This window comes from Marmota marmota, unplaced genomic scaffold, assembly GCF_001458135.2.
Source record: "Marmota marmota marmota unplaced genomic scaffold, marMar, whole genome shotgun sequence".
Lineage (NCBI taxonomy): Eukaryota > Metazoa > Chordata > Mammalia > Rodentia > Sciuridae > Marmota > Marmota marmota.
The window spans coordinates 57,528,139-57,544,077 of record NW_026000174.1 but is presented as its reverse complement, the minus strand read 5'-3'; the positions used below and the strand labels follow the sequence as shown (position 1 = coordinate 57,544,077).

Below are 15,939 nucleotides of genomic sequence, written 5' to 3'. Positions count from 1 at the left end.
ATATATATATATATATATATATATATATATTCGAGTGATGATTGTTTAAATATTTGATATTACTTAACCCATTATATTCCTTTGTCCTTTATGTAGGACACCTGTAAAATGATGAATTGAGCAATTCTGTAAGTGTCCTACAAAATATAAGTATTTATAGATAATCTACATGTAATATTGGGGATAATAGGTTAATAGAATCTAAGCATAGAGGTGGGGGAAGGGGGCAGGAAAGAAAGAATAAACATAAAAGATTAGCATTGTGTGACAATCCAATCAGTCTGATCTAGCAGCACTGAGCACTTTTAACCCTGAACTAATTTTATGTCCTTAAAAGTTACTTATTGAATGTTCTAGTTCTTTTCAATTCAACTTAAGCCTTTATTTTAAAACATTTTTAATTATACTTTTTGTTCAAAGTTAAAATTTCCCATTTAAATTTTTTTTCTAGGTACTCAGCAAGTTTTCATATAATATAAACAGACACTAAGAACATTATGGAGAAAAAGAGGGAGAACAGCTGACATGAATAAAAACATTCCTCTAATTTTCAAGTTTATGAGTGGCACTATGGGTTTATAAAAATCATTTCTGGATATTTCATTAATAAATTAAACTTCCAATGGAGTTTTTAGTAAGTAAACACTTGAGTATTCTATACCCTGACTTCCAATAAGAAAAGATAGATACAAAAAGGGAATCAATATTAATTTTCATTCATTAAACACTGAACACATTGATTTTTTACTTTATATCATATATTCCAAATGATAGCCCCATCAACAGCAAAAGATATGGCAAAATGGTGTGATATATATATATATATATATATATATATATATATATATATATATATATATATATATTTGACATATAAAACCACAATTTCTTCAAGTACAAATGGGTCACAGATCAGTATTAAAAACCACAGCACAATTTAATAGAGAGAGCATATGAACCAATGCTCCATTTCATTCACAGTTTAATGCATTCAAATTAAAATTCCAATTGGATATCTTTTGTGCCTATATCAGGTCGATGAAGCAATACTTTGATTACTGTATTTTAACAAAAGATGTGTAGAAATGTGTGAGAAACAGTCAATTACAGCTATCTTTGATGGGAATTTAAGGGCTTACAAGCTCTTAGATAGTGATCTCAAAGCCTGCAATCTCATGCCTGCATACAGACATTGATCCAGAGATTGCTTTTACATAGACACAGACACTCAGGCACACACAAAAAAATCATTTTAGAGCTGATAAACAAGTCCAACAAAGCAACAGGGAACAAGATTAGTACTGCACCTTTCAGTGGCAGTTAAAAGCAACATCAAGAATCATCAAAGTGTCAATGAAGTAATCAAGGATGATTAAGCAAATACTAATTACTATTAAGCAAATACTAACTACTTTCAAGCACACATACACAATTGTTTCTATAATATACTGTAAATTGTAATTCAATATTTCAACAGGGGTCAGGCTTCATGGTGCAAACTTGTAATTCCAGTGGCTCAGGAGACTAAGACAGGAGGTTCACGAGTTCAAAACAAGCCTCAACAAAAGTGAGGCACTAAGCAACTCAGTGAGACTTTAAATAAAATACAAAATAGGACTGGGGATGTGGCTCAGTAGCTGAGTTTCCTTGAGTTTAAAACTTCATTCCTGCTACTCTCCCAAAAAATAAAATATTTCAACATGGTATTCTCATAGGATGATAAAATCTTCATTAACAGGAAAATATGCTTACATATATGTACATCCTTATATAAATGGATATTATCTAAAAGACTATAAAAATATTTGCACAAGGGATACTGCTTTCTTCTCACTCATGATGTGAGGAAGTTATATTTTTAAACTACTCACTTTAATAGTACTTGAAAATATATTATAATCATGCCACAATAAAAAAAGTGGGAAAACCTTACCTTAGGAGAGGGTGTTATTCGCATCAGCATGTCATTGATCCATCACAACTGCCCTCTGCTGTGTACAGGATGAACGTGTTAATTTTAGACAGCACTGAGCTCCAGAAGCAGGACTACTATGGTGAGTCTGTATAGAGGTAATTGTGAAACTCGGAACATCATAAACCACCACATGCATTAACTACAGGTTCACTTTCATTGGGTATTTTCTAAATATATTCTTTACAGAGGCTCTTTAGGCAACAGAGATGAAGAGAATATTTTTGGCTTCTATGAATTAAAGTAATATAAAATATGTTCATCTATATCAATATGTCTATTTTTCTTCCATATCTGTATGGATAGATAGATTTAGATAGGTAAGCATCCTAACACATTTACATGGCACTGCATGTGTGTGTGTGTGTGTGTGTGTGTGTTTTACAGGCATAAGAATGATATACATTGGAGTAAACTAATATTAGAGAATTGAGAGATTTTCTATAGGTAAAGATAGATATTTTTCCATACCATTCAATACTTACCTACTATTGAAGAAAAGGTATTTCTACAGCCCACAATAACCATGGCAACATCTAAAATATCAAAAATATTATTTTTATTTATATTTTACAATCCCATCTATCAACAATCATATTTACTAGCACCCATTTCTGTCAGGATATACAGTATCTGTTTGTTTGTTTTTTTCTTTTTTTAAATTTTATTTTTTTGGTACTTAGTTGTACATGACAGTAGAATCCATTTTGATAAAATTATACAAGAATAGGATATATCTTATTCTAATTAGGACCCTATTTTTGTGGATGGACCCAATGGTGAAGTTCACTTACGAAAATTATGTTACATTTATTCTACTGTCTTTCAGAATATCATGCTAAGTGAAAAAAAAATCCAGTCCACAAAAACCAAAGGTTGAATGTTTTCTCTGATATGTGGAAGCTAAATCACAATAAAGGGGAGGAGAGGAAAAAGAGAAACTCAGTAGATTAGACAAAGGAGAAAGAATGTAAGGAAGGGAGGATAGGAATAGAAAAACAGTAGAATAAATCTAACATTTTTTAAAATCATGTTCTCACTTTAGATTGTAAAGCATTCCTATAAAATACCTTAAAGGTCTTATGCTTCAACAAAGCCCTGGAGTGTGTTAAATACTGGCTTTGACATTAATCTGATTCATTTTCTGCAAGTTGGAATACAAATCATACCCACCTTACCAACTTCGGCAAGATTGGAATGCAAGGTTAGAATGAATGTTCATCTGCCCTCTTTCTAAAGTAATTTAGAGTCTATCTATTCAAATGAGAATTTTAAAAGTGCTTCTAAGTCAATGCCTGATTATTCTGCAATCAGGATGTCTTTGGCCTCAGCAAGAAGTTTATGTTCTCACCTGCATGCTAAAAGGAAAATTAAATTGGCTGGAAATCTATTCAGCACTTTCTGAAATCTACCCCCACACAGGATTTTCACTAGGACTTTCCTCCCTTTTGCCCACCTTGGAGGTGTATTTCAAATGAATGAAGCAAACCATAGGAGTGGTGGAAAGAAATTCCCTCAAGTGTTCCTTCCCCCTCAGGAGAAAAATGAGTCATATATGATGAGTAACTTAATCTTCAATTTATTTCAGATTATGGGATAAAGAGGGTGTTTATTCTTGCCATTAAGGTACGAATTTGGGTGATACATGATGCTTTTGACTGGGAAAAAAATGTAGGAACTGGATCTATGGTTCCAATACTGTCTCCAATAAAATGACAGGGCCTTCTTGAAAGTGTTTCTGCTTCCAGATCTGGGCTGGGAATACACAAGAGCAAATGGAGTGTCTTACAGTGGTAGAGAATGAGGATGTACTGAAACACAGTGATGGGTATGTGAGATAGGGACATGGGGTCTATCGATAGAGCCTAGAGCTGTCAAAACTGTAAAAATATGGCAGCAACATAAGTAAGTAAACCATACTGAAATATAACCTGAAGTATGACATATCCATCAAGAGTCCACAGTGCTATAATTGAATAAATAATTAAATACATAGAGGGGAGTAGAGAAACTCCTAATAAAAATTTGAAGTATTTACAGAAATAAGGTGTCCTGGAAGTTTCAGAAAACACCCATGACTCTTCTTGTGGGCTGTGCATAGTGGCTTCCTTCCAAACAAGACAGTATGGAATGGGGATGAGCGGTTACAGATGGGAATGTGACCATGCTGCCTCAGTCAAGTGGGCAAGTTCCCAGCAAGTGTGAAGTCACACTGGTAGCAGATACCCACTGATGTGTTGAAAATGAAACTACTTCCTTAATATTCCTTCCTCCAAAAGCTCCCATTTCAAGGCCTGAAAAATAGCAGGCAAGCGATAATTGAGGATGTTTGCTCGCAATGTTTGATTTGCGTTCCTGAAAAGTGTCAAAGTCATTGAAAACAAAGACAGTGTCCCTGTCAATTTGTATTGTCTAAAACATAATAACTAAATCAATGTGTCATCCTGGACAGGATTCTGGGAGGGAAAAAGGCAGGATGTGAAAACAAGGATACCTGAATAAAATATGAATCTCAGTTAATAATCATGTACTAATATTTATTCATTTGTTTTGAAAAAATGCAATCAATAAATTAGCAAAAGACCTAAACAGATACTTCTTAACAGAAGAAATACAAATGGAAAGTAAATTCATGAAAAAATGTTCAATATCTTTAGCAAGCAGGAAAAAGCAAATCAAAGCTCCTTTGAGATTTCATCTCACTCCAGTCCAAATGGCAATCATCAAGAATACAAATAATAATAGATGCTGACAAGGGTGTAGGGGAAAAGGTACATTCGCACAATGCATTTGACTGCAAATTAGTGCAGTCACTTTGGAAAGCAGAATGGAGATTCCTTTACAGAGTAGAAGTGGAATCACCATACATCCAGCTTTCCCACTCATTGGTATTTATTTAAAAGAACTAAATCAGCATATTGTAGTGATACAGCCACAAAAATGTTTATAGAAGTGCAATTCACAATAGCCAAGTTATAGAACTAGCCTAGGCATCCATGAGAAGATGAATAGATAAGGAAAATATGGTACATATATACAGTGAAGTTTCACTCAGTCCTAAAGAAGAATGAAATTATGTTATTGGGTGGCAAATGGATGGAACTGCAGAAGTTCATGCTAAGTTAAATAAACCATACCCAGAGTTAAGGGTTGACTCTTTTCTTACTAATGTAAAAGCTAAGGCAAAATAAGGGGGAAAGTGAGGGAAGGAAATGTGAAAATAGAAGGGAGATTAAAGGAAGGAGCAATTGCAGCTCAGATAATTACCACACCTCATCCCAATAGACCATTGCTACTCTGCTGCTTTCAAGTTTTTGACACCATAGATGAGTTTTGCCTCTTCTAAAAACTTATATAAATGAAACCATAAGTAATGCACTCTTTTATACATGGGTTCTTTCACTCAGGAAAAAATTTTGCTATTCATTGCAGGTATTGTGCATATCAGTGCTTCTCTCCTTTTTCTTGCTGAGGTGTATTTCATTGTATGTATATACAAGAGTCTTCATTTTTTTCTATTGAGAGACATTTGAGTCTCTTCTTATTCTTGCCTATTATTCACAAATCTGCCTAAATTGTACAGTACAGTCATTTTATAAACATACTGTATTGCTTGGATAAACAGCTGGGAATTGTATTGTTAGGATGCATTTTAAGTGCATATTTACTTACTTGATGAGCAGTCAGAACTTTATTGGAAGTTGTGCATGGTGGTGCATGTCTGTAATCCCAGAGGCTCAGGAGGCTGAGACAGGAGGATTGTGAGTTGAAAGTCAGCCTCAAGAACTTAGTGAGGCCCTAAGCATCTCAGTGAAACCCTGTCTCTAAATACAATATAAAAAAAGGCTGGGGATGTGGCACAGTGTTTGAGAGCCAATGGGTTCAATCCCCAGTACAAAAAAACAACAACAACAAAAAAAAAAAACAGAACTTTATTCAATATATCATTTTACATTATCATCAACCATGGAAACCATATTTACAAGTGGAATTTTTCTCACCATATGCAGTGATTTTCACCTGGCCCTTGCTATCCCATTCTCTTTTCTAGATGATTGCAGCATCCTCCTGATTACTATCTCAGATTCTGCTCTTAAGACTCAGAAGAGGAGAGGAATCTTTTAAAATCACAAGCCACAAATTCACAAATGACTTTCTCTGTATATTTCTGATCTCACTTGTCATCATTCTCTTTCTTTTTCACAAAGGACTTCTTGATTTTCTTCCCACAGAGTAAGAGTATCCCATGTGCACTTGCTGTTTCATCTGATTAAAACTGAATATATACAGTTTGTTATTGTCGGTCAAGTTTTCCCAACCTAGGGACTATGGATATTTAGGGTCAGATCAGAAATTTGTTTATGTAAGGAGCTTTCTCATACATCTGAGACTGTTGAGCTTTCAACCAAGCCATCTTAGATGTATGACACATATTGAGGTGGACCAGAAGAAACACAGACACAATTCATACTCACGTGACTTCTCAACTAGGAGCTAATCTCATTCCAAGAGGATATGTACCATTCTCACCCCAGTGAGAGTGACACACAATTTCAGTAGCACTTCTCTGGAATGGAGAAGCAATGTTTCAAGTGTTTAATAAACCATTCATTTACAGACTTTAATATGCAATATATTGACTCTCTAATTTACATTAAGCTACACTGTTCAGTATGATTATGAATGCACGTTATAAATCTCTATGAATCCCAAGTAAAAGAATTAATGTTCTATTGATTTATCACATTTGAGATGAGGAGAGGAAGGAGAAGAAGAAGAAGGAGGAGAAGAAGGAGGAGAAAGGAGAGGGTGAAGGAGGAGGAGGAGAAGGAGGAGGAAAATGAGTAGACAAAGGAGAAGAAGAGGGGGACAAGGAAGAGAAGTAAGAAAATAATTCTTCCATGTTAATCCAGCACATGTATCTCCTTTTGGTAACAGACCACCATTTGGAGTTTTTTATACTTCTGCTATGACTTGAATATCAAGGCATTTACTTAGTAATGAATGTACTCTCCTGTTTTGATTGGTAATATCCATGTACAGAAGGTGTTTCATAACCAATTTGTTTAATCTATTCAGTTGAGAATCAGTGAGCAAACTGTCCATGCTACTCAGTGATCATTAGATAAAACTTCTTGCATGTAGGTAGCATGTTGTTGCAGCCCTTGGCCTTCACCCCTTAGCTTTCTATTTCACATGAACACCCACAGTATCACACACCTATATCCTGTCTCCATCATTTTGAAACTTATTTTTCTAATTTCCTCTCTCCCAACATTGCTTTGAAAGAGTAAATGTGTAAATATTAATGAAAAATATAAAGGAAAGAGGCATAAAAGTGAAGGAAAAAAATTGTCCTGGGTATCCTTGAACTTGTGATCCTCCTGTCTCAGCCTCCTAAGTAGCTATTATTATAGTTCAGCAATACCATGTCTGACTGAATGTTTGCACTTTCTTACATTCCTTTCTAAACATGTCTTTTTAAATCCAATGAAGAATCTGTATTTAATTTGAAGATGTAGTTAGCTCTGTAATACCTGGTTTTGTATTGGATTTTCTTCTATCTCTACCTCATTTACATTTTCCTTCATACCTTTTTGCCTGTAATTGCATTACTTTATAAAGTATTGGCACATAAATGTTGCTTCAGGCTTTGTTTTCTAGGAAATACAGGTTAAAATATGAATCATTCAAGGTTAAGATATTATTGCAAAAATTAGGAGGACTATTTTTACAGTGGGTTAAGCTTTAAACTAGCAAAATTATACTCCACTAGAAGGTTTTAGGTTAAACTTCCTATTAAATCTACAAATGTAAACAAAGTACACATATTTGAAGTAGTATCAATGATTGATTCCATCTTGATTCTGTAGATAGTATGATAGATCCATTTATTTTGGATAAAAAGTGGTTGTTTAGTTTCAATACTGGGTGATTTTTTTTTTTACATAAAAAAGCGTTTTGTCTTTGATTATGCAAAAAGTACTTTATATAAAGGCAAGTTTCACTTAATTTAGTTTGCTATGTTCATTCTAGAAGGATGCAGACTGCCTTTATCCCTTAAAGAATGCTTTCAGGCCCTCTCTGGACATGAAGAGGTCACTGAGTCCTAGCTTGAGAGACAGTCAAAGAGTTGACATGGTCAAGGGCAGGCCAAGATATTTAACACATTGAAAGTCCTGGGAGGAAGAGTGACCAGCAAGCACAGACAGATAAACTTAAAGGAGATGAGCCAGATTTCCTTACTTGATGGCAAAATATGAAAGTCACCAAGCCAGTAAAAACCAGGCCTGAGAAAAGACAATCACCTATGCAAAACTCCATTTGGAAGGGAATCATAGGTAAAGTTGACCTGACACCTGTATTCCTGTAGTTTTTGGCCAAATAGCCAGAGAGTACTGTGTGTTTGTGAGTCACGATTATTACATCTAAATGAAGAGAACATACAGAAATGAGTAGGAATAAGGCCAGCCTAGGCCCATTGTCCCCAGAGCCCACTGCTCTGGAAAGTCACCACAGAATCTGTTCATACTGTTATCCCAATGTTCTGTGAGACATATACTTTATGGATAATAGAATTATGGAAGATGAAGGAGAGAAAACAACAGTGATCCTCTTGCCACTAGTTTTGTTTGAAATGTACAGTAGTCTATTTTAAATGCAAATTTTAAAATTGAATACAAATGTAAGAATTATCTCATGTTTTCAGTACAAAATCACACTGCAGGAAAACCTTTTTCTTGACCAAACATCAATGTGAAACACCTCATTCAAAAGGAGATTACCTAGAAGGAAACAGTTCTGACTCATATTTATGGAAAGATGTTTTCTCAATCTTTAGAGACCTTGATGGAGAAAAACACTTGAGCAATCCACTGATGGAATTTAATGTGATTAAGAGCCTCTTCAGAGAGGTGAATCAACTTGTGCAATGATGTGTCTGCTTAATATTTGTAACCAGACATTCCTGTGTTAATATGGTCTAAAAATCCTATCCTATTCCACTTTACAATTTTTCTCTTTTGTATATCAATCTCAACAACAAAATTTTTGATCTGTCATTCATGAACATTTCCCACTTGCTGGAAACCTTGAAATAAAACTTTAGAAGTTTCCATCAATTTGTATAAGGTTTAAAAATCTTTTTAGCTTGACTGCTTAACTGTCTCAAGATTACAGCTTGATGCTAAGAAAATTTGTATACCATTGAGTTTCACTTTACTAATCTGTAGAATAAAGCAGAGAGCTAGATTATTATTTTGAACTAGAGTTTATGGGTCCTCTCCTTAAGAAAAAAAAAATCCTCATAAACAGGGATGAGAGGTGGGAGGGAAAGGGAGAGAGAAGGGAAATTGCATGGAAATGGAAGGAGACCCTCAGAGTTATACAAAAGTACATACAAGAGGAAGTGAGGGGAAAGGGAAAAATAATACAAGGAGGACAAATGAATGTCAGTAGAGGGGGCAGAGAGAGAAGAGGGGAGGAGAGGGGAGGGGAGGGGAGGGGGGATAGTAGAGGATAGGAAAGGCAGCAGAACACAACAGACAGTAGTATGGCAATATGTAAATCAATGGATGTGTAACTGATGTGATTCTGCAATCTGTATATGGGGTAAAAATGGGAGCTCATAACCCACTTGAATCAAAGTGTGAAATATGATATATCAAGAACTATGTAATGTTTTGAACAGCCAACAATAAAAAATTAAAAAAAAAATAAAATAAAAAAAATAAATGCCTTCTCTGGATTGAAATAATATTTTATTAAAAATTACTTAAACATATATGGACAAAACTCTTGTAATTGAAGCTCTTTTGTGATGATTTAAAAATCCAAATGAAATATACAAGTTAAAATTCTTAATCTAAATTTTGTATAACAAAATAGACTTATAGATCTAATTACAGTAATAAAACAATTTTAAGCTGTCTCTACTGTAAACATCATTATTATTTAATTTTATTCTATTACCCTATGAGGTAGTCACTATTATCACTATCTTATGGAGGAAGAAAACATAGCAGGCCTTCAACAAGGAAGATTCTATCCATCTTCATATTCAAATATCAGTTGCTACCAATTTTAGATTATTATTAATTTTAAGCATAAGAAATAATTTTAATCATAATAATCACTAATTAAACTTTCTCCATAATTTAACAGTTTATATAAAATCTTTTTATTCAGCAAAAAATTAAAAAGTTAACCCAAAATAAAATATTTAAAAATCAAACATTTTCAGGTCTCATATTTAGGTATTTGATCCATTTTGAGTTGATTTTGTTTTAAATATTCATTTTTTCAGTTATGTATTTTTTAGTTGACACAATAACTTTATTATATTTATTTATTTTTATGTGGTGCTGAGTATGAAACTCAGGGCCTTGCACATTGTAGCGTGAGTTCTCTGCTGCTGAGCCACAACCCCAGCCCCTTGAAGTTGATTTTTTTTTATATGGAGAGAGATTGAAGTCTGTTTTCATCCTTCTGCATTCTTCCACCATTTATTCAAGAGACTTCCTTTTTTGTTGAGTGTTTTCTCATTAGTTCAACGGTTACCCTGAATGAATTACTGCAGATTAGCATGCATAATGGTGTACTCTTCATAATAATTTCATTAAAGGTTTAGCTATGCTATCAATTGCTCTAATAAAAAAACTTAAATTTTAGCATCTATAAAGACATATCTTTTCTTTAATTCTCCAACCAGTTTTCTCCATTTGAACACCTGTAAAACTTTACCCACACAGTGCTATGAAATTTTTTAAAAATTTCACTTATATATTAATTTAAAGGTTCAAACTCTGTTTGTTTTTTCTCCCTAACCTAGATCATATGATACCTCACTTCACATAGTCTTGTTTTCTTCACAATGCCAAACAATTTCTTTTATTTTTATTTTCAATTTTGCAGTACTGGGGATTGAACACAGGGTCTTATGCATGGTAGCTAATTGCTCTACCAGTGAACCACATCTCATCTGAAAAAAAAATCCTATTTTATTCAGAAATTTATTTTATTTTTTTTTAAGAAAGAGTGTGTGTGTGTGTGTGTGTGTGTGTGAGAGAGAGAGAGAGAGAGAGAGAATTTTTTAATATTTATTTTTTAGTTCTCGGTGGACACAACATCTTTGTTTGTATGTGGTGCTGAGGATCGAACCCGGGCCTCACGCATGCCAGGCGAGCGCGCTACCGCTTGAGCCACATCCCCAGCCCAATTATTCAGAAATTTAAAAAGAAGAAACATTTAATCACTTAAAATTAAAATTTAATTCTGTAGGCATTTCTGCATATCCAGATATATGAAAGTTCTATAGGAAATTGGAAATATGTAGATTTAATTTTGATGGTAATGGACAATTTAATTTAGGCATACTCTGGGATGACTTTCAACAGTAGCGTTTGCATTCTGTTCTCAATTTCATGACACTAAGTAATAAGTGAAGTTTCCACAATATCTCTGCACTTATTCTTTTGACAAATATGTCCATACTCCCTATACATTTGCTAGTACATAGACATCCTGCTTTCCAAACACAGTTCCAATTTTAGTCTTCTCTTTAATTGTAATTTTTTTCCTATTCATTCAAATTAGGAAATAAATTACATGGTTACCATACCTAATATCAACACCACAGTTTCATTACAATACAAAGGAGAATTTTTTGCCAAATATTTCTGTCATTAATAAAATGTGGTGAATTTTAAAATAATCTCATTAAAATGATTTTAGAAAAAAATTCATCCCATTTTTATATAAGCATTACTACAGACACAAATAATGTATCGTTAAGAACTTACATAAATAATTTTTGCTTTTAAAATTTCTGAAATGGATATTAAATATCTCTAACAAAAAAAAAACATGCTTTGTAAATTCTTTTGATGTGAAACACAGAGGCAAGGTCAATAGGCCATTAGGACAGATGCAATTGGGTTGAGTGCAGTTATGTATAGCTGGAGATTCACTCCTGAACCAAACATAAGAGAGATAAGAAAGCTTAGCTCCAGGTACTAACCTGTGGAAAAACCCAAAGGAAAGAAATATATAACACATATTACCAGGACTGGTGAAGGAAATGAGAACTCGAGTATTGGAGGCAGATGTTAAACAAAAAATAAAATAGTTAAAGTAAATTGCAAATGTCATGCACTGAGTGAGATGAGAAGCTAAGTTTAGTTTTGTAGGAAAGCCCAGGCTTGAATAAACTCAAGATACAGCCAGTGCCACCAGAGCAGTCTGCAGAATGAGGGGTGGATTTGTGTTTCAGATGAAATGCTTCCCAATACAAAGTGGTTTCTGGCACCAGACTTTCCTCAGGGCATTCTTCCTCTCCATATTTCTCAGCGTGTAGATCAGAGGGTTGAACATGGGAGCGATGATGGTGTAGAAAAGAGCAAACACTTTGTCTACTGGAGAAGTAGTGGCTGGTCTAATGTAGATGAAGAGGACAGGCACGAAGAACAAAACCACAACCATCAGGTGGGAACTGCAAGTGGAAAGAGCCTTGCTGCGGCTTTCTGCAGGGTAAGCCCTGATGGTCCATAATATCAAAAAGTAAGACAGCATCAAAACCACAAAGGTCACCAAACCCATCATACCTGAGTTGGCCACCACCAGGATTCCAACTGTGTGTGTGTCAGTGCAGGCCAGTTTCAGCAAAGGGTACACATCACAGAAATAGTGGTCAATTTCATTGGGGCCACAGAAAGGTAGATTGACAGTGAGGAGGCACTGAACAAAGGAATGTAGAAATGCCCCAGCACAGCAAGCAGTGACCAGAGCATTACACCTCTGCCTGCTCATGATGCTGGTGTAGTGCAAGGGTTTGCAGATGGCCACATAGCGGTCATAGGCCATCACCGTGAGGATGAAGACCTCAATGCCCCCAAAGAAGTGCATGGTAAAGAGCTGGGCCATGCAGTTGTTATATGAAATCATGTTCCTTTCTGCCAGCAAGTCGGTGATTAGCTTGGGTGTCACTGTGGAGGTATAGCAAAGGTCTGAGAGAGCAAGGTAATTAAGGAAGAAATACATGGGTTGGTCCCTCAGCTGACTGCATGTGATTGAAATCATTATTAGTATATTTCCCATCCAAATAGCTATGTAACAAAATAAGAATAATAGAAAGCACAAGTTTTTAATTTTCTTGTTCTGGGAAAGTCCCAACAATATAAATTCTGTGACATTATTGATATTTTCCATGGTCCAATGCAGTTCAGGTTCAATAGTTTTAGCTGAAAAAAAAAAAAAAGATAAGTCAAAATAGGAAATATTGACTTAGTACAATATGAATTTTAGTACTCATTTATTTAACTCTATCCCTTATTATAAAGTAATTTATTCATCTGGATAGGCAAGCTATATAATTTACCATCCCATTCAGGTTGTATTTTGTACTGAAAGGAAATGATTTTAAGGTTTATATTTGCTCAAGGCATAAACAAAGATGTGCAGTCTCTTTCCACATGCTATGCAAAGGTCAGCTTCATGAGGACACATGTCCTGTCCTAAAGCTTGCTTAGTCACTATTTCAGAACAGTGCAGTCAGTGAGGGGCATCATGCACCCCAAGGTGGAATTCCATCTTTATTTAATATTTTAATATTTTTACTGTAAATTTTTATTCTTTAAATATTGTATCTTGCTTATTAAATTGTTTGCACCCAAAGTGAGTATTGCATTTGCCTCCTTTGAGCCCTGATCTTAGCTAGAAAATATTTACATTTATCAACAGTATGGTAAGGACTGAAAATATGATACAATTTGAGGTCCAAGTAGCTATGACACTTCTTTTGACTTACACAGATAGATTTAAAAAGTAGTATTCATTAAATACGTAGAAATATGTGCTTCCTTCTAGAGGCAGGAACAATAATAATATAAAGTCATAGCATACACAGGACTTCAATCATTATTTAAGATACATAAGTGATTACCTGATTGATAAATTATTTTAGTTTTATTTTATAAATATGAATAGATTATTGATTTTAGAAATAATGATTTTGTAAATACTGCATCCCCTGGAACATTTTTAGAATATCACATTTATTTTTAGAATTATAAAATCAGAAATAAATCTTTTAAAAAATAGTCACCGTTCAGATTATTGATACATTTATTTCTCATTACTTTGGCAATAGGCTTTTATCGTTCTAAGTATAACTTGGGTCATTTCTTTCCATGGGTTTATGACAGCTTTAATATTTTGTTCATATAACTTTGAAGCATAACATCATTCATGTATGGATGGGAATGATAAGATATATACTAAGAAAAATTTCATTACTTAATAAGCAGGATGATTTGAAAATCAACCTCTTTTCCTCTTCCTCTCTCTCTCTCTCTCTCTCTCTCTCTCTCTCTCTCTCTCTCTCTCAACTGGATTCTGCACCCACACAATAAGGAAATAATAAAATGACTCACTGTTTCCCCTGTTTCTCCTATGTTAGTGTTCTTTGAAAACACACTGTGCTATATGAATTCATATGCTTTGGATTCCAGTTCTTTTCTAGACTCTACACTGTCCTATTTCTTAAAAGATAAGAATGGCATAATTTTTCCAGAACTCTATAAATTCCACTAATAGTTGATTACTGAATTTCCAGAATAAGATTGAAGGATGCATAAGGTAACAGACTGCTTTTCCCATGCCTTTATTGTACAAACAGGTAATTTATCTGTTAGGGTTTGAGCATCAGAATCCTCCTGCTCTCAGTTCTTTCTCTTCCTATTAATAAGGCATCATAGAACAGCTCCCGGGACATCCTCCTCAAGTGTTACAGAGACATTCCATCTCTATTAAAATAGCCTTCTGCCCACTTATAATTCATTCAACACCCCATGCTTTTGAAACTATAAAAATTGGGTTCCATTCTTTACATTCATGCTCAAAAGACATCACTCTCTCCTCTACCTCCAGGAAGTTTTTCTGGGCTCTTCAAACTATGCAGATCTATATCTCCTTAATCCTGCCTAAAATACTCCATTAATATCATTGTTGACATTTAATTTTGAGTAGCAGGTTGCTAGTCCTTGTTTAATTCTTTTAAGAATGTTCTTCAGACAGGTGACCAGTCCTTGATGATTTGGAATCCTAGGCAGTGTATTTTAAATTTTGGACTCAGAGGAGAGACCAGATGAGAGATTTTGCCATTTGATCTATAGCATGAAATTTCCTGACACTCATCTCCTCCTTTTTGACATGAACATTTCTACTAGGAATCTCCCATGATTGCACAGACTGGATTACCTGGTGCTCACTAGGTTATAGACACTAATATTTTTTCTTTTATTTTACTTTTCTCATATTATTATGCAATGATTAGATAACCAACATACAATGGAGACAGGAATCAACAAAAATACCCACAAAATTTAAAAGAAAAAAATAAAAGTATTTACCATTCATATCAAGGGGATTATTATTTAGATCTTGCACAGATCTAGAAAAGAAAAATGATAATATTTAATGGTTATTTGGTGCTGACTGTGTTCAAGATGTAGTTTTAACTATTTCATATATATTGGGGCAATGATCCCAAAAAATACCCAGTGATCTTTTTACTTTCTCTATTTTGCAAGCAAGGAAGCAATTATTATGTATACCTTGGGTAAAAACTAACTGATAATAAGGGTTATTTTGACATATTTTAATTATTCTTGCTGTCTGGATGTCAATAATGTGGTTGATAGGTCCAAACTATTGTTAGAATTATTGTAGGGATATTTTCCTGTTCTATTAATTCTTTCTTTCAAACAAGTTTTCTCACTCAGAAAGTCAAGGTCAAACTGACATTTTCCCCAAAGCACAGGAGTTTTATAGAAAGTAAAATATCTCAGCTGAATTAATTATATTTCTTTTGTTTTTATATTTATTTCCTTTTCTCACTTATTATTTATCTTATCATCATCTGTACACATCTAGTTTGATTCACATTGATGTTCAGGATTCTCTGATATTTT

At 34.1% G+C, this 15,939-nt stretch overlaps 1 protein-coding gene across 1 annotated transcript; it reads right to left on the bottom strand.

The window, feature by feature from the left end:
* Nucleotides 1–7,390: 7,390 nt before the first annotated feature.
* Nucleotides 7,391–13,177, bottom strand: LOC107158944 (olfactory receptor 4P4-like). Its single transcript, XM_015505456.1, has 2 exons — nucleotides 12,262–13,177; nucleotides 7,391–7,449 (listed from the first exon to the last, which is right to left on the bottom strand). The coding sequence occupies exons 1-2, from the start codon at nucleotides 13,175–13,177 to the stop codon at nucleotides 7,391–7,393; spliced, it is 975 nt and encodes a 324-aa protein (XP_015360942.1).
* Nucleotides 13,178–15,939: the final 2,762 nt, after the last annotated feature.